Here is a 23711-nt window from a genome sequence, read left to right as displayed (position 1 = left end):
GATCACCCTCTGATCACAAGACACTTCTCATTTATTCTGTTTGCTGCAAAATAAATCAACGAATGGGATGCATGCCTGCAGATCAACAAATGCAGCTAATTCTCAATATGAAGGGTGAGTTGGAATTTCTTTTTTTGTAGGAAGTGAGACACTCACTAAATGAAACTAAGTACTTCAACCCCTGCCCCAGCATCTCCGATTCCTGGTCCGGAAGATTTTCCTCAAAGATTATGGTTAAAGAGACATGGGGGCAGGAGTATGATCCAATGATACAGAAACCGCTTTTACATGGAGCCAGGTCAGGTTCAACCGATGCTGAGGAATCCACCACTCCAGTACCGCTCAGAGAGAGAGAGAGTTTTATTGTTGCCTTCCGGCCTTCCTCCTCCACCCAACTGACCAAAGGTCAAGGCCACCTGGTTCATTCGCCCTCTCATAGAATTGATTATCATAGAATTTACAGCGCAGAAGGAGGCCATTCGGCCCATCGAGTCTGCACCGGCTCTTGGAAAGAGCACCCTACCCAAGGTCAACACCTCCACCCTATCCCCATAACCCAGTAACCCCACCCAAAACTAAGGGCAATTTTGGACACTAAGGGCAATTTAGCATGGCCAATCCACCTAACCTGCACATCTTTGGACTGTGGAAGGAAACCGGAGCACCAGGAGGAAACCCACGCACACACGGGGAGGATGTGCAGACTCCGCACAGTTACCCAAGCCGGAATCGAACCTGGGACCCTAGAGCTGTGAAGCAATTGTGCTATCCGCAATGCTACCATGCTGCCCAATAGAAACCTCACAGAAATCTACAGAGCAGCCCCCCCCCCCCCCCCCCCCCCCCCCCCCCCCCCCCCCCACCCCTCCCAAGACCATTCCAGGTGTCAATCACTACATGAAGCAAGTACTTCCAGATATTGATCCTGGTCTTTATTGAGATAGGTAAATGCGGTGAGTGGGCCTGGGTAGGGTGCTCTTCTAAGGGTCGCTGCGGACTCAATGGGCCAAATGGCCTCCTTCTGCACTGTAGTGATTCTATACATATAGCTTTAAAAGCTAAATTTGTACTGCGGCTGTAAGATACATTTATACAGCCTCATGTTTACCATGTCTGGTATTTACTGATTCGAAAAGGAGTTAAAACAGCACACTGTGGAAAAATTTCGATCCTGCGTTTCTATTTGTTTTCTATTTAGTCTTTCAAATCCATGAATAATTTCTGTCATCTTTCTGTCACCTCCATTTCAATCTTTTCATCAAACATCTTTCACAAATGCATTACGTTCGTTTTGTCAAATGTGTAAAGAGCAAGTTTTCTCATTGCAGGAATGAATATTGTTCCCGGAATTCCACACTGTGCATTTTTAAAAAAAGTCTTGCTACTTTTATCCCTGAAAATTGTTTCTTTCTCCCCTTCAAGATGTTTCGCCTCGAAGTTTGTATTGATGTTTTTGTGGCGCACTAACTTTTCCCCTCTCTCCCCCCATCCCTCCCCCCTTCACTTCCACCTCCAGACTGTGAATGCTACGGGCACTCCAATCGCTGCAGTTACATCGACTATCTCAAGATTGTGACTTGCGTCAGCTGCAAGCACAACACCAGGGGGCAGCATTGCCAGCACTGCCGACTGGGTTATTACCGCAACGCCTCGGCAGAACTGGATGATGAGAACGTCTGTATTGGTCAGTACGAGCAGCCTGAACTCCATGCAGGTTGTGCAGATCTATTTTAACGCTCCCTCTGAGCGAAAGGCCAGGTTTCACCTCAGATTCCCCAGCCCTGTGACCTTTAACGAAGAGCTCCAGTTCATTTTGAATTTCAGACGAGAGAATTGATTGATTGATATTTATTGTCACATGTACCAAAGTCCAGTGAAAAGTATTTTTCTGCGGCCAAGGGAACGTACACAGTACGTACATAGTAGACAAAAGAATAATCAATAGAGTACATCGATAAATGGTACTTCAAGTCGATTCCTCGAGTGTCACCTCCCCTGTAGATGCCACACTGCGGATTGTCTGCGGGGAGGTCTATTTGATGTTAGTCTCCATGGAACCTCTCCGCCGTGCCAGCTCTGCCATGTTTTGTTTCGAATTTGGCAGAGTATTCGACGCAAATTGTGGCGCTAACAATTGCACTCAAAGACGAGAGACAAGTTCAATCGAGGCTTTATTGCTGTGTGATGCTATTCCTCCGACTGCAACTGTAGACTAGGGTCTGAGTGACTCACACGCATATTTATACACAAGCTCCCTGTGGGCGGAGCTAGTCGGCAGGGGCTTACCGGAGGAACATGTATTACAGGTATAGCCATACATCCCCCTACTGCAAGTACGCAAAAAAAAGCCAGTCAGCGTCTGTAGGTGAGCTAGAAGTTTCAGGTGTGAACGCCTCAGAGTTGGAAATATGACAGAGGAAAAGTTTCTAAACAAGGGACTCAAGAGAGAGGGAAATGATCAGACACAATTTCTGGTGAAGGGTGTAAAAGGGTGTAAAAAAAAGTAATGTCACCAATGTCAAATTTCACCATCCCATGTGACTGAATTCCCCCCCCCCCCCCCCAGTACATTCTCCCCCCCCCCCCCCCCCCCCCCCCCCCCCCCCCCCCCCCCCCCCCCCCCCCCCCCCCCCCCCCCCCCCCCCCCCCCAGTACATTCAGGGAAGCAGCCAGCCCTTCTGATTGAGTGGCTGACTCTTAACTATCACACCAGTGGCAACAGCGTCTCACCGATATTTCCCCCACCTTCAATAACCTTCACCTAATCCAAAACCCTGCTGTCGCTATGCTATTCCATGCTAAGACCTGCCAAGCATACACTTTTGGATGATCTTGACATGGGTATGTACAGAAGGGGCTGATGGGCAATGGAAAGACCACTAGGGGGCAACACTAGCGGGTTTAAAGGGGGAAGCAAGCAGCCCTCAAGCTGATTAGACTGTGGGGAGACAAAGGCAGAGATTTAGCTCCGGGCTGCTAATGTGGTCAGGCCTAGTTGTAGAGCATAGAAAAGTTGTAACCGTCTACTAGTAAAGTTCTTAAAGTAAGAACTCACGCAGTTATTTAAGTTGTGTTACTCAATAAACTTTATGTAAAACTTCTGGACGACTTTGAGCCTTCTTCCGAAAGCCTTTGCTGTAGCTGAATTGAGTAGCACATGTTACCTGCCATACAGGTAACAAAACACACATCGGCTCCCAATTCCCCAGAACCTCAAATTTACTTCTGCGAATAAGTCCCTCCATGACCTCTCCCCCTCCCTATTTCTGTAACCTCCTCCAATTTGACAAAGCCGCCCAAAATTAGTTCTTCTCTTCTTATACGTTGTTCCTTAAAACTTACTTATTTGACCAGCTGTTTCTCTGTGCAATGACACCTGACGTTATTACAATTCTGAACATTTTGTTTGGAATGGTGGGGGAAATAGATCGGGAGAGGGGACACTTCTAAACAACCTTTATCAAAGTCAACCATGAAGAAAAGACAAAGTATTCCTTCAGGATTCTTACAGAGGTGGCAATATCATCAGGGACTTACTGAGCTCTTTATTACATTAGAATGTGCAGAATCTCGACTGGTGCTGTTCATAAACTTCACTTTTGCATTTGTCTCTCCCCCATTGTCACTAATAATATAATAATTGTTTATTGTCACAAGTAGACTTCATAGAACATAGAACAGTACAGCACGGGACAGGCCCTTCGGCCCACGATGTTGTGCCGACCACTTATCCTACTCTAAGGTCACCCTAACCTACAGCCCTTAAATTTACTGCTGTCCATGTGCCTGTCCAAGAGTCGCTTAAATGTCCCTAATGACTCTGACTCCACCATCTCTGCTGGCCGTGCATTCCACACACCCACCACTCTCTGTGTAAAGAACCTACCTCTGACATCTCCCCTACACCTTCCTCCAATCAACTTAAAACTATGTCCCCTCATGACAGCCATTTACAAGGAAGTTACTGTGAAAAGCCCCTAGTCGCCACATTCCGCCGTCTGTTCGGGGAGGCCGGTACAGGCATTGAACTCGCGCAGCTGGCCTTGTTCTGCATTACAAGCCAGCTGTTTAGCCCACTGTGCTAAACCAGCCCGTAACCTTCAGACAAGACAACAAATGAACACAGTGACGAACTCCTTCACTATTCTTCCCATGAGATGTAAATATCTCTCCTCAGCTGCTTTAGCTTGGCAAGGAAAGCACGTTCTTAAAATGATATTCCTCCCAAAGGTGCGCCACCCAGTGGCCCAGCTGAGAAAAATCAGGTTTCATTTTTGCAGGAGATTGGATTGGCTGGTCAAGACCTTCTCTCCCACACAGTGTGACAAATGCAGTGCTTGGCTCCTGCCATGTAAGGTGCTTTATTAACACTTGGCAAGTGCTGGAGTGGTGCATTCATTTAACTTCAACTGGAAGGTTGTAGGTTTGAATCCCAAGGTTGCCTGCCACTGGGGTTTTGGCTTTTTCTGTCGAGCTGACGGAGAGGGAGTAAGAACATTACACGCAAATTCTTCTTTGGTCGGTTGCAACCCAAATTAACATGAAGTAAGTAATGAGCAGTAAAAGCAGCAAGATGAAGACAATTCACTGGATCACAGAACATCTTTTGTCGGGATTAGTGAGGAAATGTCTTGAGTGTACTGGAGTAAACAAGTTTCGCTCTACGTGCGTTAAGGCTTTCTTGATATGCACTGGGAGCAATTTGTGAAATTTGGGCTGAAGACACGATAGGAGCAGGTGAAACGCTATCTTGTTGCTCACCAGGATGTCAAAAGATTGTCTTTATTTTACAGAATGTAACTGCAACCAACTTGGATCAAGACATGATCGCTGCAATGAGACAGGGTATTGTGAATGTAAAGCAGGAGCTATGAGCCCCAAGTGTGAGGATTGTAAACCAGGATACTATTGGAGACTGGGCTGTTTTCGTAAGTATATAGAGTACAGCATCAGTGAGTTGGAAGAGTTACAGCAGACCATTCGCGCTAATCTCATTCAATCATCACGGTTAGCTCGGCTCTGGCAATTCCTGGCCAAAATGCTGAAATTGCCACCAATATCCGATGGTGAAACTGAGCGAGGACTCACTGCCAGAGGCCAGTCAATGAATAATGAAACAGAACCAGAGGATGGTTAATGGCACACAGCGCCCTGGGAAAGTGTGGAAATTACCCAACCGGACATTAATCTGATGCAAAAGCAAAATGTTGTGGATGCTGAAAATCTGAATTAAAAAGACAGGAAATGTTGGAAACTCTCAGGATGCCAGGCAGAATCTGTGGAGAATCAAAGTGAATACTTTAATTCAATTACCTTCCATCAGTTAGAACATAGAACATAGAACAGTACAGCACAGAACAGGCCCTTCGGCCCTCGATGTTGTGCCGAGCAATGATCACCCTACTTAAACCCACGTAACCCGTATACCTGTAACCCAACAATCCCCCCATTAACCTTACACTGTGGGCAATTTAGCATGGCCAATCCACCTAACCCGCACATCTTTGGACTGTGGGAGGAAACCGGAGCACCCGGAGGAAACCCACGCACACACGGGGAGGACGTGCAGACTCCACACAGACAGTGACCCAGCCGGGAATCGAACCTGGGACCCTAGAGCTGTGAAGCATTGATGCTAACCACCATGCTACCGTTGGTAACAAATTAATTGAAGGCCATTGAACCAAAATGTTAACTTAGACCATAAGACATAGGAGCAGAAATAGGCTATTCAGCCCATCGAGTCTGCTCTGCCATTCAATCATGGCTGATATTTCCTCATCCCCATTCTTCTGACTTCTCCCCATAACCCCTGATCCCCTTATTAATCAAGAACCTATCCATCTCTGTCTTAAAGACACTCAGTGATTTGGCCTCCACAGCCTTCTGCTGCAGAGTTCCACAGATTCACCAGCCTCTGGCTGAAGAAATTCCTCCACATTTCAGCTATAAACAATCGTCCTTCAGTCTGAGGCTCTGTCCTCTGGTTCTAGTTTTTCCTACTAGTGGAAACACCCTCTCCTCGTCTACTCTATCTAGGCCTCTCAGTATCCTGTAAGTTTCAATAAGATCCCCCCCTCATCCTTCTACACTCCGAGTACAGACCCAGAGTCCTCAACCGTTCCTCATATGACAAGCTCTTCATTCCAGGGATCATTCTTGTGAACCGCCTCTGGACCCTTTTCAAAGCCAGCATATCCTTACTTAGATACATGGCCCAAAACTGCTCACAATACTCCAAATGGGACTTCACAGGAGCCTCATACAGCCTCAGGGAGTATAATCCCTGCTCTTGTATTTTAGCCCTCTTGACACGAATGCTAACATTGCATTTACCTTCCTAACTGCCGATTGAACCTGCACGTTAACCTTAAGAGAATCCTGAACTAGGACTCCTAAGTTGCTTTGTGCTTCTGATTTCCTGAGCCTTTTCCATTTAGAAAATAGTCTATACCTCCATTCTACCTACCAAAGTGCATAACCTCACACTTTTCCACGTTGTATTCCATCTGCCACTTCTTTGCCCACTCCCTCAGCCTGTTCAAGTCCTTCTGCAGCCCCCTGCTTCCTTAATACTACCTGTCATTCTGCATATCTTTGCATCATCTACAAAATTAGCAACAGTGCCCTCAATTCCTTCTTCCAGATTGTTAATGTATATTGTAAAAAGTTGTGGTCCCAGCACAAACCCCTGAGGCACACCACTAGTCACCGGCTGCCATCCTGAAGAAGACCCCTTTATCCCCACTCTCTGCCTTCTGCCAGGCAGCCAATCCTCTATCCATGCCAGGATCTTACCCTTAACACCATGGGCTGTTAACTTATTGGTCTCCTGGTCTCCGCACTGACTTGGCTGATGCACCTTGCCAAAGGCCTTCTGGAAATCTAAATAGATCACATCCACTGGTTCTCCTTGATTAATCTGAGGCACCTGCTCCATTAAGACAGCCCAAATAATGACCTGAGAAGTATGAGAGAGGAAATTTACTGAGTAACATTGTGGGTACATTTACAGATGAACTTTAACAAGGTAGCAGAGCAGTTTACCTAAAGTTGCCGTGGAAACACAAGATAGTGAAGGCATATTGTACGATCTTTAAAAAGTACAAGTCCTGGCCCCTGTCCCCCTTTGCTCTTTGCTTTGGCAATTGAGCCCCTGGCCATGGTGTTGAGGGAGTCGGCGAATTGGAGGGGTCTGGTGCGGGGTGGGGAGGAGCACCGAGTGTCATTATACGCAGATGGCTTGTTGCTATATGTGGCGGACCCAGTGGGGGGAATGCCGGAGGTGATGCAGATTCTCAGGGAATTTGGGGGCTTTTCAGGGTACAAGCTCAACCTGGGCAAGAGTCGTGCACCCGGGGGATCAGGATTGGTAGGCTCCTGCTTTAGGTACCTGGAAGTCCAGGTGGCTAGGAGCTGGGGGGCCCTACACAAACCTAACCTCACTAGGCTGGTGGAGCAAATGGAGGAGGAGTTTAAAAGATGGGACATGTTGCCGCTTTCGCTGGCGGGCAGGGTGCAGTCCGTCAATATGACGGTGCTCCCGAGGTTTTTGTTCCTGTTCCAGTGCCTCCCCATCCTTATCCCGAAGGCCTTTTATAGGAGGGTCAACAGGAGAATTACGGGATTTGTGTGGGTGCATGGGACTCCGAGGGTGGGAAGGGTGTTTTTGGAGTGGGGCAGGGATAAGGGGGGGGGGGGGGGGGGGACTGGCTGTCGCTGCCCAACCTCTGTGGGTACTACTGGGCTGCCGATGCAGCGATGGTGCGTAAGTGGGTAATGGACGGGGCAGGGGCAGCATGGAAGAGGATGGAGATGGCGTCCTGCGTGGACACGAGCCTGGAGACGCTGGTAATGGCGCTGCTGCCGCTCCCTCCAACGAGGTATACCACGAGCCTGGTGGTGGCGGCTACCCTCAAAATTTGGGGGCAATGGAGACGGCATAGGGGGAGGTGGGGGGGCTCGACGGAGTCCCCGATACGGGGGAACCACCGGTTTGTTCCAGGGAGCATTGGTGGTGGGTTTCTTAGCTGGCACAGGGTAGGTATTAGGAGGTTGGGGGACCGGTTTGTGGATGGGAGGTTTGCGAGCTTGGGTGAGTTAGAGGGGAAGTTTGGGCTCCCCCCGGGAACATGTTTAGGTACATGAAGGTTAGGGCGTTTGCCAGGCAGCAGGTGGAGGGGTTCCCCTTGCTGCCCCCACGGGGGGTGCGGGATAGGGTGCTCTCGGGGGTGTGGTTTGGAGGAAGGAGGATTTTGGACGTGTACCACGTAATGCAGGAGGTAGACGAGGCCTCGGTGGAGGAGCTGAAGGGTAAATAGGAAGAGGAGCTGGGTGAGGAGATTGAGGAGGGGACGTGGGCGGATGCCCTGGAAAGGGTGAATTCCTCCTCTTCTTGTGCGAGGCTTAGCCTCATACAGTTCAAGGTGCTACATAGGGCTCATATGACCGGGACGAGGATGAGCAGGTTTTTCGGGGGTGAAGACAGGTGTACTAGGTGCTCGGGGAGCCCAGCGAACCACGCCCATATGTTCTGGACATGCCCAGCGCTGGGGGAATTTTGGAAGGGGGTAGCAAGCACGGTGTCGAGGTGGGTGGGATCCAGGGTCAAGCCAGGCTGGGGGCTCGCGATATTTGGGGTAGCTGTGGAGCCGGGAGTGCAGGAGGCGAAAGAGGCCGGTGTCCCTAATAGCCCGGCGGAGGATTTTGCTCCAATGGAAGGATGCGTGGCCCCCAAGCGTGGAGGCCTGGATCAATGATATGGTGGGGTTTATCAAATTGGAGAGGGTGAAATTTGCCCTGAGGGGATCAGTACTGGGGTTTTTTAGATGGTGGCAGCCTTCCCTTGACTTCCTGGCAGAATGGTAGGGAAATAGGCCGACAGCAGCAGCAACCCGGGGGGGGGGGGGGATGGGAGGGAGAGGGGGGATGGGAGGGAGGGGAGGCAGGGGGGCTTGTTTCGGTGGAGGGGAGAAATGTGTACATGTGTTTGTTGAATATGCCGGTTGCTAATCTATTTCTTTTTGTAATTACTGGGAGGGGGGGGGGGGTTGGTTTTGGGGAGTTTTTCTTTTTTTTTTCTTTTTTTGTTTTCCGTTCTTGTTGTTAATACTGTTTTCTTGTTGATATTTTCTGTTTTTGATATTTTGTGAAAATCTCAATAAAAATTATTTTTAAAAATAGTACAAGTCCTGGGAAGTGGGATTAGTGTAGATTAGAGTAGTTTGTTTTTGTCGGTGCAAGCTTGATGGGGTCAATGGCCTCGTCTGTACTGTACGACTCTATGTCTCTCATCTTTGGCTTTGACAAGGGATTCTTTTGTCTGAATTCTTGAGGCTGTTAATGTTCAACCGTTAATAGTTTGAAAGGAAAGGTGCAGGGTCCTTTTTCCCAGCAGACTGGTAGACTCTGGTGGCCAGGCCTCTCTTATAAAATGTATGAAATGAAAATTGCTTATTGTCACAAGTAGGCTTCAATGAAGTTTCTGTGAAAAGCCCCTAGTCGCCACATTCCGGCACCTGTTCGGGGAGGCTGGCACAGGAATTGAACTGTGCTGCTGGCCTGCCTTGGTCTGCTTTAAAAGCCAGCGATTTAGCCCAGTGTGCTAAACCAGCTCCACGTAGATGGCCTTTGTACGATTCCTTTTAATTTCATCTCTGCAATCTCCTCAAAGATAAGGAGGTGCAAATGTCTACCATACTGCTAGATTAACTCCCATCATGCAAGATTACAGGCAGACATAAATTCAGCCTTTTTAAAGTCTTTGCCCGGATTTGAAAAATTTCGGAAGCAGCCACGTTGATATTTCATAAAAATATAGTGAGGCCTTAGCTCTGTTACACTTACAGATGTCAAGACTTTTAGGTGCTTTGATCATTTTATGATTCTATTCCCTGCAGCAAACATTTGTGACAATGAACTTCTGATGTGTCAGAACGGCGGGACCTGTCACCAGAACCAGCGCTGTACCTGTCCCAAAGGTTACAGCGGCGTCCTCTGTGAAGCCGGCAACTGCGATCTGGAAAGTGGGAACTGCAACGCGGCTTCCACCTCCCTCCTCGGCCCGTGGGCGGTCCTGGTCTCCGCACTGACGTTGCTGCTGGCGTGCGAATAATGAACAAGCAGCTGGGAGAATGCAGACCCAGGGGATAACCTGCCCAAGGTGTTTCAGGAGCGGGAGCCCCTGTCGACCACACCGTGCCGTCAGCATGGCGTCCCAATGGGAGTGTCACTTTATAGATTCCATGTATCTAACAGGGTGATAATGACGAGACTGTATAAGTTGACACGTGTTGTACCGTATCCCACAGTGAACGTTGCTCATAATCAGTTTAGGGAGGGAAGGGGGGGGGGGTTTGGGGGAAATAAAGATATTCTAGAGGAGTAATTCCATCACGAAAGCCAACAGAACATTTAGGAACTTTTGTGGCAAGTAACTGCAAATTGGATTGTTCAAATTCTGCTGCATAATCCAACATCATCTATTGCCTAGATGTACTGATGCCTAAAACACTAGTGGCTGCATTTTGTTTCGCAAAATACCAGTTTGATGGGAGAGAAATTGGTTCGGTTTGCAATGAGCATGGTTTTCAAAGGGTGGAGAGCTGGTGTATAACATGATGAGCAGTATTATTCTACCAGATTCAATAGTTTTTTTTGTAGAAATGGTTATTTTTGCTCTATTTAAATGTTAACATATTATGGACATTTTATTATACAGTGACAACACACAGTAAAGTGACTTGTTACATCATTACTCTGGTGTTCTTATTTTTCTACATAGTTGTTTTCTCCCTCCCCTCCCCTCTCTGGCCCACTCCTGGCTGGGTTGAGCCGTGATAGAAGAATCCGGGGAAGGAACGGTCATCAGGAGTTTTTTTCAGGATTTGGAATGGGTGGGTGCTGCTGACGACTGTGCATGAGTAATGAATGGGGCATCTGGACGGTTCGGTGGTGCAGTGGTTAGCACTGCTGCCTCATGGTGACGAGGGTCCAGGTTCGATCCTGGCCCCTGACCATGTACAGTTTGCACACTTTCCCTGTGTCCGCGTGGGTCTCACCCCCAAAACCCAAAGATTTTGCAGGGTAGGTGGATTGGTCACGCTAAATTATTAGCAATCAGGGCAGCACGGTAGCATTGTGGTTAGCACAATTGCTTCACAGCTCCAGGGTCCCAGGTTCGATTCCCGGCTTGGTCATTGTCTGTGTGGAGTCTGCACATTCTCCCCGTGTCTGTGTGGGTTTCCTCCGGGTGCTCCGGTTTCCTCCCACAATCCAAAGATGTGCAGGTTAGGTGGATTGGCCATGCTAAATTGCCCTTAGTGTCCAAAATTGCCCTTAGTGTTGGGTGTTGGTTACTGGGTTATGGGGATAGGGTGGAGGTGTTGACCTTGGGTAGGGTGCTCTTTCCAAGAGCCGGTGCAGACTCAATGGGTCGAATGGCCTCCTTCTGCACTGTAAATTCTATTTTGTTAAAAATGAACGCTGCCTCTGTGAAAATTGAAGTTTAACCTGCCCGAGATCAACAGAGGCCAAATTCTCTTGTGATGGGGCTGTTGGGAACCTCATTTCCTGTGTCCCAAGGTTGAAAAATGCTATACTTCCAAATCCACACCTTGCCGCTTGTAGCAGCGGCCTGTGATCAGGAACAGCAATTGCAGGCTCGAGCCACTCACTGACTTGCGACCAACCAACGCAGACCCCTCACCTCGCCTGAGTTGTTTAATCTTTATATTATTTTCTACACACATGAGCTCCAGCCCTCAAATGACAATTCCACGCTAGGAAAACACAATTTATCTTCTACACAGAGACATGTTTGCTGATTGAGTTCAAGGCTAATTAGAGCCAAGTTTTTTTTTTGTTGCTGCACCGGGTCACCTTGTCTCTGGCACATCCATTACGCAGCAGGGGGCCGATTAGCTCAGTTGGCTGGGCAGCTGGTTTGTGATGCAGAGCCAACAGCGCGGGTTCAATTCCCGTACCGGCTGAGGTCATTCACGAAGGCCCCGCCTTCTCAACCTTGCCTGAGGTTTGGTGATCCTCGGGTTAAATCACCACCAGTCAGCTCTTGCCCCTCAAAAGGGGAAAGCAGCCTATGGTCATCTGGTACTATGGCAACTTTACTACTCAGCACATGGCAGGAGCAGTTACATAAATCTCCTGTTGCAACCAGACAGCGAGAATCTGTGATTAAAAACAAAATATTGCGGATGCTGGAATCTGAAGCAAAAACAGAGAATGTGGGAAAAGTTCAGCAGATCCAGCAGTATCTGGAGGGAGAGGACACAGATCTTTCCCCACAGGGGTTGCCAGACCTTCTAAGTTTATCCAGCATCCTCTGCTTTTGCTCGAGTTTGAACCTTGTGACAGTGAGAGGGTAACTACCAATGTCTCCTTTGATGGCCGATCCCCGTATCCTTGTGTGTTCAATAAGACCCACTCAGGCTGAAGATACAATCAGTGGAATCGGAAATTTTAAAACACACATTCAGCTTCAAGGAATCAGCTGCCAGAGCACTGACAATCCTTTCCTCGCGTTGAAGATCAATTAAATAAAATGCAATCAAAGAAACACACGTAGCATGGCCTCACTTGTTACCCCTTATTGGTGGACCCCTCGTTTATTGCCCTTTCAGCCACCAACTTTTATAATAATCTTTATTGTCACAAGTAGGCTTACATTAACACTGCAATGAAGTTACTGTGAAAAGCCCCTAGTCGCCATATTCCGGCACCTGTTCAGATACACAGAGGGAGAATTCAGAATGTCCAAGTTACCCAACAGCACGTCTTTCGGAACTTGTGTGAGGAAACCGGAGCACCCGGAGGAAACCCGCGCAGACACGAAAAACGTGCAGACAGTGACCCAAGCCGGGAACCCAACCTGGGACCCTGGAACTGTGAAGCAACAGTGCTACCCACTGTGCTACCGTGCTGCCCCACACTGATCACTGGTTGGTGAACTCCGTTGGACCTCAAACACACTGATTGGGGTCGTAATAACCAAACATACAGTTTCTTCAATCACTGAGGCATGGGGAGAGGAATTAACCCGGTCTCTGTTCAGCAATTTATTTATTGATTACATTCACCTTTTGTAAACATTGCCCTCCAGGGTGAGCAGTTTAAACTCCTCATTCCAGAGAGGTCTCCTGTGTAATGGATTCTTCAGTTTTTAACTATGAAACAATGGTATTCTATTTAAATCATTGCAGAAAATAATCCAGAAGATTAATGCAATGCTAGCCTTCAGATCTCGATGATTGGGGTATAAGGACACAGATGTTATGCTACAGCTGTACAAAACCCTATTTAGACCCCATTTGGAAATACTGTGAGCCGCTCACGGGTACCACACCTCAGGAAGGATATTTTGGTCTTGGGAGTGTTTGCAACTTAGGTTTACAAAAATAATACCTGGACTATAGGGGTTGAGTTACGAGGAGAGATTACACAAATTAGGCCTGTTTTCGCTAGTCTTTAGAAAGTTAAGGGGTGATCTAACCAAACTATTCAAGATATTAACAGGGATAACGGTAAACCAATTCCACTGGTTGGAGATTCTAAAACTAGGGAGTCTAAAAATGAGGGTTATACTGTTCAGGAGAGGTGTTTGGAAGCATTTTGTTACTCAAAGATTTGTAGACGTTTGGAATTCACTCCCACAAACAGCGGTTGAAGATGGAACAGTTGTTAATTTAAACTCCGAGATAGATGGGCAGATTTCTGATTACCAAAAATATGAAGGGATTTGCACCAAAGACAGATATATGGAGTCAGCCAGAGATCAGCCATGATCTCATTGAATGCTGGGACAAGCTCGAGGGGCTGAATGGCCTGAATGGCCTACTCCTGTTCCTATGCACACAGACATTCGAGATCTCCAGAATTAAGCCCAAAGCTTAACTATAAATATAATCCAAACTCTTATAAATGCACCTCAATTTCAGCGATAAACCTTTTTAAAATCCTATTCTCCTTAATCCGCCTAAAGGACTTGTAGAGAAACGGCAGTAATTCCTCAGTGGGAAATGCTGGGACTGAGTTGATGAGTTCCTGTTCTGTGAGATGAACTCACAGGATGACGGTAAGAAATACAATCAGGAATATTCCAGACTCCTGCAGAAGTCTGTTGCTGCATTCATGGGTCCCTCGTCCGACCATTCACAAAACGACAAGATGGTTCTCTAACTAACTCACTTGTTCTCTTCAGCTGCAGTGCTGGTTTGGCCAGAGCTTAAGCATATATACATATATATATAAATATATATATGTGTGTGTGTGTGTGTGTGTGTGTGTGTGTGGCATATATTAGTGTTTACTTTGTGGTGTACGTGGGCCAGGGATGGTGAGGGAGGTGGTGGTTGTGGCAGCTCTTACTTAAAAATGTATTTTACGCCCATCCCTTTTTGCCCCTTGCCAGCATTCGTTGTCCATCCCTTATTGCCACCAGCCAAAATTCATTGCCCAACCCTCATTGCCCCCTGGCCAGCATTTGTTGCCCCTCCTTTGTTGCCCCCTGGCCAACATTAGTTGCCCATCCTTTATTGCCCCCTGGCCAGCATTCGTTGTCCATCCCTTATTGCCCCTTGGCCAGCATTCGTTGTCCATCCCTTATTGCCCTGGCCAACATCCATTGCCCATCCCTTATTGCCCCCTGACCAGCATCCATTGCCCATCCCTTTGTTGCCCCGGCCAGTATTTATTGCCCATCCCTTGTTGCCACTGGCCAGCATCTGTTGTCCATCCCTTATTGCCCCTGGCAGCATTCCTTGCCTATACCTTATTGCCCCCTGGTCAGCATTAGTTGCCCATCCCTTGTTGCCACATGGCCAGCATTAGTTGCCCATCCCTTATTGCCCCCTGGCCAGCATTAGTTGTCCATCCCTTATTGCCCTGGCCAGCATCCATTGTCCATCCCTTATTGCCCTGGCCAGCATCCATTGTCCATCCCTTATTACCCCGGCCAGCATCCATTGTCCAACCCTTATTACCCTGGCTAGCATCCATTGTCTATCCCTTATTGCCCCGGCCAGCATTAGTTGTCCATCCCTTATTGCCCTGGCCAGCATTAGTTGTCCATCCCTTATTGCCCTGGCCAGCATCCATTGCCCATCCCTTATTGCCCCGGCCAGCATCCATTGCCCATCCCTTATTACCCTGGCTAGCATCCATTGTCCATCCCTTATTGCACCGGCCAGCATCCATTGTCCATCCCTTATTACCCTGGCCAGCATACATTGCCCATCCCTTATTGCCCCCTGGCCAGCATCCATTGCCCATTCCTTATTGCCCCCTGGCCAGCATCCATTGCCCATCCCTTATTGCCCCCTGGCCAACATCCATTGCCCATCCCTTATTGCCCCCTGACCAGCATCCATTGCCCATCCCTTGTTGCCCCTGCCCAGCATCCATTGACGATCCTTTGTTGCCCCTGGCCAGTATTTATTGCCCATCCCTTGTTGCCACTGGCCAGCATCTGTTGCCCATCCCTTATTGCCCCTGGCAGCATTCATTGCCTATACCTTATTGCCCCCTGGTCAGCATTAGTTGCCCATCCCTTGTTGCCACATGGCCAGCATTAGTTGCCCATCCCTTATTGCCCCTGGCCAACATCCATTGTCCATCCCTTATTGCCCCCTGGCCAGCATTAGTTGTCCATCCCTTATTGCCCTGGCCAGCATCCATTGTCCATCCCTTATTGCCCTGGCCAGCATCCATTGTCCATCCCTTATTACCCTGGCCAGCATCCATTGTTCATCTCTTATTGCCCCAGCCAGCATCCATTGTCCATCCCTTATTGCCCCGGCCAGCATCCATTGTCCATCCCTTATTACCCTGGCCAGCATCCATTGTCCATCCCTTATTGCCCTGGCCAGAATTAGTTGTCCATCCCTTATTGCCCTGGCCAGCATCCATTGTCCATCCCTTATTACCCTGGCTAGCATCCATTGCCCATCCCTTATTGCCCTGGCCAGCATCCATTGTCCATCCCTTATTACCCTGGCTAGCATCCATTGCCCATCCCTTATTGCCCCGGCCAGCATCCATTGTCCATCCCTTATTGCCCTGGCCAGCATCCATTGTCCATCCCTTATTACCCTGGCCAGCATCCATTGTCCACCCCTTATTGCCCCCTGGCCAGCATCCATTGTTCATCTCTTATTGCCCCAGCCAGCATCCATTGTCCATCCCTTATTGCCCCGGCCAGCATCCATTGTTCATCTCTTATTGCCCCAGCCAGCATCCATCGTCCATCCCTTATTACCCTGGCCAGCATCCATTGCCCATCCCTTATTGCCTCCTGGCCAGCATCCATTGCCCATCCCTTATTACCCTGGCTAGCATCCATTGTCCATCCCTTATTGCCCCGGCTAGCATCCATTGTCCATCCCTTATTACCCTGGCCAGCATCCATTGCCCATCCCTTATTACCCTGGCCAGCATCCATTGCCCATCCCTTATTACCCTGGCCAGCATCCATTGCCCATCCCTTATTACCCTGGCCAGCATCCATTGTCCATCCCTTATTGCCCCCTGGCCAACATCCATTGCCCATCCCTTATTACCCTGGCCAGCATCCATTGCCCATCCCTTATTGCCCTGGCCAGCATCCATTGTCCATCCCTTATTGCCCCCTGGCCAGCATCCATTGTCCATCCCTTATTGCCTCCTGGCCAGCATCCATTGCCCATCCCTTATTGCCCTGGCCAGCATCCATTGTCCATCCCTTATTACCCTGGCCAGCATCCATTGTCCATCCCTTATTACCCTGGCCAGCATCCATTGCCCATCCCTTATTGCCCCCTGGTCAGCATCCATTGCCCATCCCTTATTGCCCCGGCCAGCATCCATTGTCCATCTTTTATTGCCCCAGCCAGCATCCATTGCCCATCCCTTATTGCCCCCTGGTCAGCATCCATTGCCCATCCCTTATTGCCCCGGCCAGCATCCATTGTCCATCTTTTATTGCCCCAGCCAGCATTCATTGCCCATCCCTTATTGCCCCCTGGCCAACATCCATTGTCCATCCCTTATTGCCCTGGCCAGCATCCATTGCCCATCCCTTATTGCCCCGGCCAGCATCCATTGTCCATCCCTTATTGCCCCGGCCAGCATCCATTGTCCATCCCTTATTACCCTGGCCAGCATTCATTGTCCATCCCTTATTGCCCTGGCCAGCATCCATTGCCCATCCCTTATTGCCCCGGCCAGCATCCATTGTCCATCCCTTATTACCCTGGCCAGCATTCATTGTCCATCCCTTATTGCCCTGGCCAGCATCCATTGCCCATCCCTTATTGCCCCTGGCAGCATTCATTGCCTATACCTTATTGCCCCCTGGTCAGCATTAGTTGCCCATCCCTTGTTGCCACATGGCCAGCATTAGTTGCCCATCCCTTATTGCCCCTGGCCAACATCCATTGTCCATCCCTTATTGCCCCCTGGCCAGCATTAGTTGTCCATCCCTTATTGCCCTGGCCAGCATCCATTGTCCATCCCTTATTGCCCTGGCCAGCATCCATTGTCCATCCCTTATTACCCTGGCCAGCATCCATTGTTCATCTCTTATTGCCCCAGCCAGCATCCATTGTCCATCCCTTATTGCCCCGGCCAGCATCCATTGTCCATCCCTTATTACCCTGGCCAGCATCCATTGTCCATCCCTTATTGCCCTGGCCAGAATTAGTTGTCCATCCCTTATTGCCCTGGCCAGCATCCATTGTCCATCCCTTATTACCCTGGCTAGCATCCATTGCCCATCCCTTATTGCCCTGGCCAGCATCCATTGTCCATCCCTTATTACCCTGGCTAGCATCCATTGCCCATCCCTTATTGCCCCGGCCAGCATCCATTGTCCATCCCTTATTGCCCTGGCCAGCATCCATTGTCCATCCCTTATTACCCTGGCCAGCATCCATTGTCCACCCCTTATTGCCCCCTGGCCAGCATCCATTGTTCATCTCTTATTGCCCCAGCCAGCATCCATTGTCCATCCCTTATTGCCCCGGCCAGCATCCATTGTTCATCTCTTATTGCCCCAGCCAGCATCCATCGTCCATCCCTTATTACCCTGGCCAGCATCCATTGCCCATCCCTTATTGCCTCCTGGCCAGCATCCATTGCCCATCCCTTATTACCCTGGCTAGCATCCATTGTCCATCCCTTATTGCCCCGGCTAGCATCCATTGTCCATCCCTTATTACCCTGGCCAGCATCCATTGCCCATCCCTTATTACCCTGGCCAGCATCCATTGCCCATCCCTTATTACCCTGGCCAGCATCCATTGCCCATCCCTTATTACCCTGGCCAGCATCCATTGTCCATCCCTTATTGCCCCCTGGCCAACATCCATTGCCCATCCCTTATTACCCTGGCCAGCATCCATTGCCCATCCCTTATTGCCCTGGCCAGCATCCATTGTCCATCCCTTATTGCCCCCTGGCCAGCATCCATTGTCCATCCCTTATTGCCTCCTGGCCAGCATCCATTGCCCATCCCTTATTGCCCTGGCCAGCATCCATTGTCCATCCCTTATTACCCTGGCCAGCATCCATTGTCCATCCCTTATTACCCTGGCCAGCATCCATTGCCCATCCCTTATTGCCCCCTGGTCAGCATCCATTGCCCATCCCTTATTGCCCCGGCCAGCATCCATTGTCCATCTTTTATTGCCCCAGCCAGCATCCATTGCCCATCCCTTATTGCCCCCTGGTCAGCATCCATTGCCCATCCCTTATTGCCCCGGCCAGCATCCATTGTCCATCTTTTATTGCCCCAGCCAGCATTCATTGCCCATCCCTTATTGCCCCCTGGCCAACATCCATTGTCCATCCCTTATTGCCCTGGCCAGCATCCATTGCCCATCCCTTATTGCCCCGGCCAGCATCCATTGTCCATCCCTTATTGCCCCGGCCAGCATCCATTGTCCATCCCTTATTACCCTGGCCAGCATTCATTGTCCATCCCTTATTGCCCTGGCCAGCATCCATTGCCCATCCCTTATTGCCCCGGCCAGCATCCATTGTCCATCCCTTATTACCCTGGCCAGCATTCATTGTCCATCCCTTATTGCCCTGGCCAGCATCCATTGCCCATCCCTTATTGCCCCGGCCAGCATCCATTGTCCATCCCTTATTGCCCCGGCCAGCATCCATTGCCCATCCCTTATTGCCCCGGCCAGCATCCATTGTCCATCCCTTATTACCCTGGCCAGCATCCATTGTCCATCCCTTATTGCCCCGGCCAGCATCCATTGCCCATCACTTATTACCCTGGCCAGCATCCATTGTCCATCCCTTATTACCCTCGCCATCATCCATTGTCCATCCCTTATTGCCCCCTGGCTAGCATCCATTGTCCATCCCTTATTGCCCCGGCCAGCATCCATTGTCCATCCCTTATTACCCTGGCCAGCATTCATTGTCCATGCCTTATTGCCACCAGCCAAAATTTGTTGCCCAATCCTCATTGCCCCTGGCCAGCATTTATTGCCCATCCCTTGTTGCCCTCAGCCAGCATTCGTTGTCCAACCCTCATTGCCCCTGGCTAGCATCCATTGCCAATCCTTTGTTGCCCCTGGCCAGCATCCGTTGCCCATCCCTTGTTGCCCCTGGCCAGCATCCGTTGCCCACCCCTTGTTGCCCCGGCTAGCATTCATTGTCCATCCCTTATTGCCACCTGCCAAAATTTGTTGCCCAACCCTCATTGCCCCTGGCCAGCATTCATTGCCCATCCATTATTGCCTCTGGCCATCATTCATTGCCCAGCCCTTATTGCCCCTGGGCAGCTTTCATTGTCCATCCCCTATTGCCCCCTGACAAGCATTCGTTGCCCATCCCTTATTGCCTCTTGAATTAAGTGGCTTGCTCGGCCATTTCAGACAACTCAATCACATTACTGTGGGCATCACCTGTGGGCCAAAAAGCGATGATAGTTTCATGGTCACCATTACAGAGATTAATTACCTGAATTAATAGTCCACCAGCTGCTGTGATGGATTCCATTCCAACCCATGTCCCCAGACCATCAGTGTGGGCCTTTGGATTGAAAGTTGCCATAATCCCAGATGACCTTTGAAGGGGATAGCTGACTGGGATCTCAAGGGTCACCACACTTCAGGTGAGGGGCAAGGTTGAGAAGGTGGGCCTTCATGAATAACCTCAGCCGGTACGGGAATTGAACTCACGCTGTTGGTGTCGCTCCGCATCGTGAACCAGCTGTCCAGCCAACTGAGCTAACCCACCCCCCGGGATTGCCAGCTGAGTGAAATTACCACTACCCCACCTCTTTTCATGCCTCATGCTTTTTTCATCCCTAATGCATCTGAATGCAAAGACAAAGATAGATTATAACCCATGGGCTGACAGCCACTGGAGCAATCTCACGGGACGCTGAAGAATGTGGGTTCAGAAACCTGAAAGACATAATCTAGGCTGACTCTTAGTGCGGACAGAACAAATGCCTAAAGAATGAGATGTTAAATTGATGCTGTCTGCAGCATTCTCCTGGTATCCTGACCACTGGTTGAAAGCATTCAATTGAGTCACCGTGAGATTGTGATTGAATCTGATGAACAGAAAGTCACTCTGAAAATTGCATTCAGGCTGAAACTGGCTCACATCACTAAATAATTAATTATCTTATATATTTACACATCAGCGCTATCAGGTCAGTCATCATTTCCAGTATTCGAATTGAGGTTTGGATGCCAGCGTCTGCTGTACATTACTCACACACCCAGCAACTTTCATACCACACTGCAGCTGAGATGACAGTGTCTGAAAGCTTAATTCAAAGCTCTCAAGCATCTCCTTACTGTTACGTTACAGCCATGTTTCAAGCATCGCTATTTACAGATTTACTTGTTTTTTAAAAAAAACAGAACGATGATTGGACTGCACACCGTGGTGCAAGGTAACATTTTAATTAATACTTCATTTGCTCAATCAAGAGCTTGAAAACAAAACAAGATATCCCATTTGATTAGTCTTACTAACGTGGAGCCCAGCCTGTGATGTTGGAATTAGTATCATTTCAATCAATCCTGCAACAAATCCAGGATCCGAAGGAGCAAATGATTTTTTTTCCTCTCAAAGCAACGAGGCTGGGATTAAATAAAACGTGCTTAGTTAGAATGAACAAAAACATCTGCTTGTAGAGCCATTGCTCAGCTTAAATATGTAATCAGTAAATTAGGGTTTTCTTGGCTCGCATCTCAAGTCCTACGACTAGCTCTGGTCACGGAGATCAGAGAAAGACTCAGGGTCTGGAAGCAATGGAGTGCAGAGACCCAATTCACCCTCAGTGTCAAAGGACTGAGCCATGGGTAAATATTTCAAAAGATCGGCTGCCTTTCAGCACCCCACAGAGTGGAAACCTCATAGAAGTACATTTCAAAATTACTTTCTGATGCGACCATCAATTCAACCAGAGACACGAGTTGGAGTAAACTGTGGCTTTAATCGGCTTACAACTGAGCCTGCCTGCGACTATGCTGAACTGAAGGCGGACTCGCAGGACCCCAGCACTTATACTTCCTGAAGGGGGTGGAGCCGAGGGTGGAGCCCTGTACATGCTCCTCATCTCCCCCTGTGGGCAGAGCCGCACAACGGCTCACAGATGGAGCCCACAGGGACACAGTAATGTACAGTGTGAATTATAGTGGTTACACATTCACCACACTTTCGTTGAAAAGAGTTCTCGGGGCTGGTTTAGCACACTGGGCTAAATCGCTGGCTTTTAAAGCAGACCAAGGCAGGCCAGCAGCACGGTTCAATTCCCGTACCAGCCTCCCCAAACAGGCACCGGAATGTGGCGACTAGGGGCTTTTCACAGTAACTTCATTGAAGCCTACTTGTGACAATAAGTGATTTTCATTTTTTCATTTCATTGTAACACAATAAAATCAAAACACAGAACAAATACAATTCCAAACTTATCCTCCCTCCCAACGCCAAAAAGCAAACAAATCGAAAACAGAAACTACCCCCCCCCCCCAACATCTGACTGTGACCAACTCCCTGAAATAGGAAATTAAAGGCTGCCATCTTGAGTAGAACCCTTCCGCCAACCCCCCTAATGATATACTTGACCTTCTCCAAGTACAAAAACTCCGTAAGGCCACTCAAGCAGGACGCAGCACTGGGTGGAACTGGAGTCCTCTACCCACACAGAACTCACCTTCAGGCTATCAATAAGGCCAAGGCGAGAGCATCCGCCCAGCCTTCACCCCCATCTGTAGCTCCCCAATGATTTAAAAAAAAAATTTAGAATACCCAATTCATTATTTCCAATTAAGGGACAATTTAGCGTGGCCAATTCACCTAGCCTGTACATGTTTGTTGTGGGTGCGAAACCCACGTAAACACGGGGAGAATGTACAAACTCCACACGGACAGTGACCCAGAGCCGGGATCGAACCTGGGACCTCGGCCGTGAGGCTGCAGGGCTAACCCACTGGGCCACCGTGCTGCCCTAGCTCCCCAATGATGGCCACCAATGGGCAAGGCTCCAGCTTGATCCCAAGAATCCCTGACATGATATTGAAGAGAGAGATCCAAAAGAGTACACGTTTAGGACATGACCAGAACAGGTGTGCATGATTCGTTGGCCCCCGATCAACACTCGCACTTACCCTCCATTCCTGGAAAAAACCCACTCATCCACGCCCTAGTTAGATGTGTCCTTTGTACCACCTTGAACTGAATCAAGCTGAGACCAGCACATGAGGAGGTGGAGTTGACCCTGTGCAGAGCCTCACTCCATAGCCCTCACCCAATCAAAAATCTGCACCCAGCTCCCCCTCCCACTTCCTGTTCACCTCATCCAACAGAGCTTGCTCCACTGACTAGATCCGACAATAGATATCCCATACCTTCCTTTCCACCAATGAAAGGACCCGATCCCTCAGAGAGAGAGCCCACAGGAAGGAATGAATGTCCATGCGCAAATGTCAGGCACCTGAAAAAAGCTAAATAGATTAGACTTTGGAAGTTGGAATTCACCCAACCGGCGAACTTCCCCTCTATAAACATGTCATAGATACATAGAACATACAGTGCAGAAGGAGGCCATTCGGCCCATCGAGTCTGCACTGACCCACTTTAGCCCTCAATTCCACCCTATCCCCACCTAGCCTTTTTGGATACTAAGGGCAATTCTGCATGGCCAATCAACCTAACCTGCATGTCTTTGGACTGTGGGAGGAAACCGGAGCATCCAGAGGAAACCCACGCAGACACGGGGAGAACGTGCAGACTCCGCACAGACAGTGACCCAGCGGGGAATTGAACCTGGGACGCTTAAGCTGTGAAGCCACAGTGCTAGCCACATGTGCTACCGTGCTGCCCATCAAACTGCTCCAACCCCTCCTTCCCCAATGTCCCCAACAATGAGTCCAAGACCACAAAGTGATGATTTCTGCAGGTCGGGGCTAACATTGACATGGTGCCCAAATAAAATGTTGCCTGAACTGTCTCCAAATCCTCAGAGTGGTCAGCACCAGCGGGCTTGAAGTCAATTTTGCGAGGGAAATGGAAGCAGAGCTGTAACCAAGGCCGCCAAACTGTATCCCTACATTCACTCACCTCCACCTGCCCCCATTTGAAATCAGCATCCTTAAAGCAGGGCCCAGCCCCAATATCAAATCCACAAAATGTGGAGCATGACCTAAAATCACTATTGGCCAAATACCCCACCTCCAGCA

General features: G+C 49.1%; 1 protein-coding gene across 6 annotated transcripts in view; it reads left to right on the top strand.

Annotated features, from left to right (window-relative positions):
* The window catches only part of ntng2a (netrin g2a), a 127822-nt gene extending 117066 nt beyond the window's left edge, over positions 1 to 10756 (top strand). For 5 of the 6 annotated variants that reach the window (XM_038781566.1, XM_038781564.1, XM_038781565.1 and 2 more), the window contains 4 exons: positions 82 to 114; positions 1517 to 1684; positions 4794 to 4928; positions 9900 to 10756. In XM_038781566.1, the coding sequence (XP_038637494.1) occupies positions 82 to 114; positions 1517 to 1684; positions 4794 to 4928; positions 9900 to 10114 (551 nt within the window). In that variant the 3' untranslated portion in view covers positions 10115 to 10756. The remainder of the gene's footprint in view (positions 1 to 81; positions 115 to 1516; positions 1685 to 4793; positions 4929 to 9899) is intronic. The other variant, XM_038781568.1, reaches the window with a different exon arrangement.
* Positions 10757 to 23711: the final 12955 nt, after the last annotated feature.

This window comes from Scyliorhinus canicula, chromosome 21 (genome assembly GCF_902713615.1).
Source record: "Scyliorhinus canicula chromosome 21, sScyCan1.1, whole genome shotgun sequence".
In the NCBI taxonomy this organism is placed as follows: domain Eukaryota; kingdom Metazoa; phylum Chordata; class Chondrichthyes; order Carcharhiniformes; family Scyliorhinidae; genus Scyliorhinus; species Scyliorhinus canicula.
The sequence above is the reverse complement of the archived record's forward strand: the minus strand, read 5'-3'. Positions and strand labels throughout refer to the sequence as shown.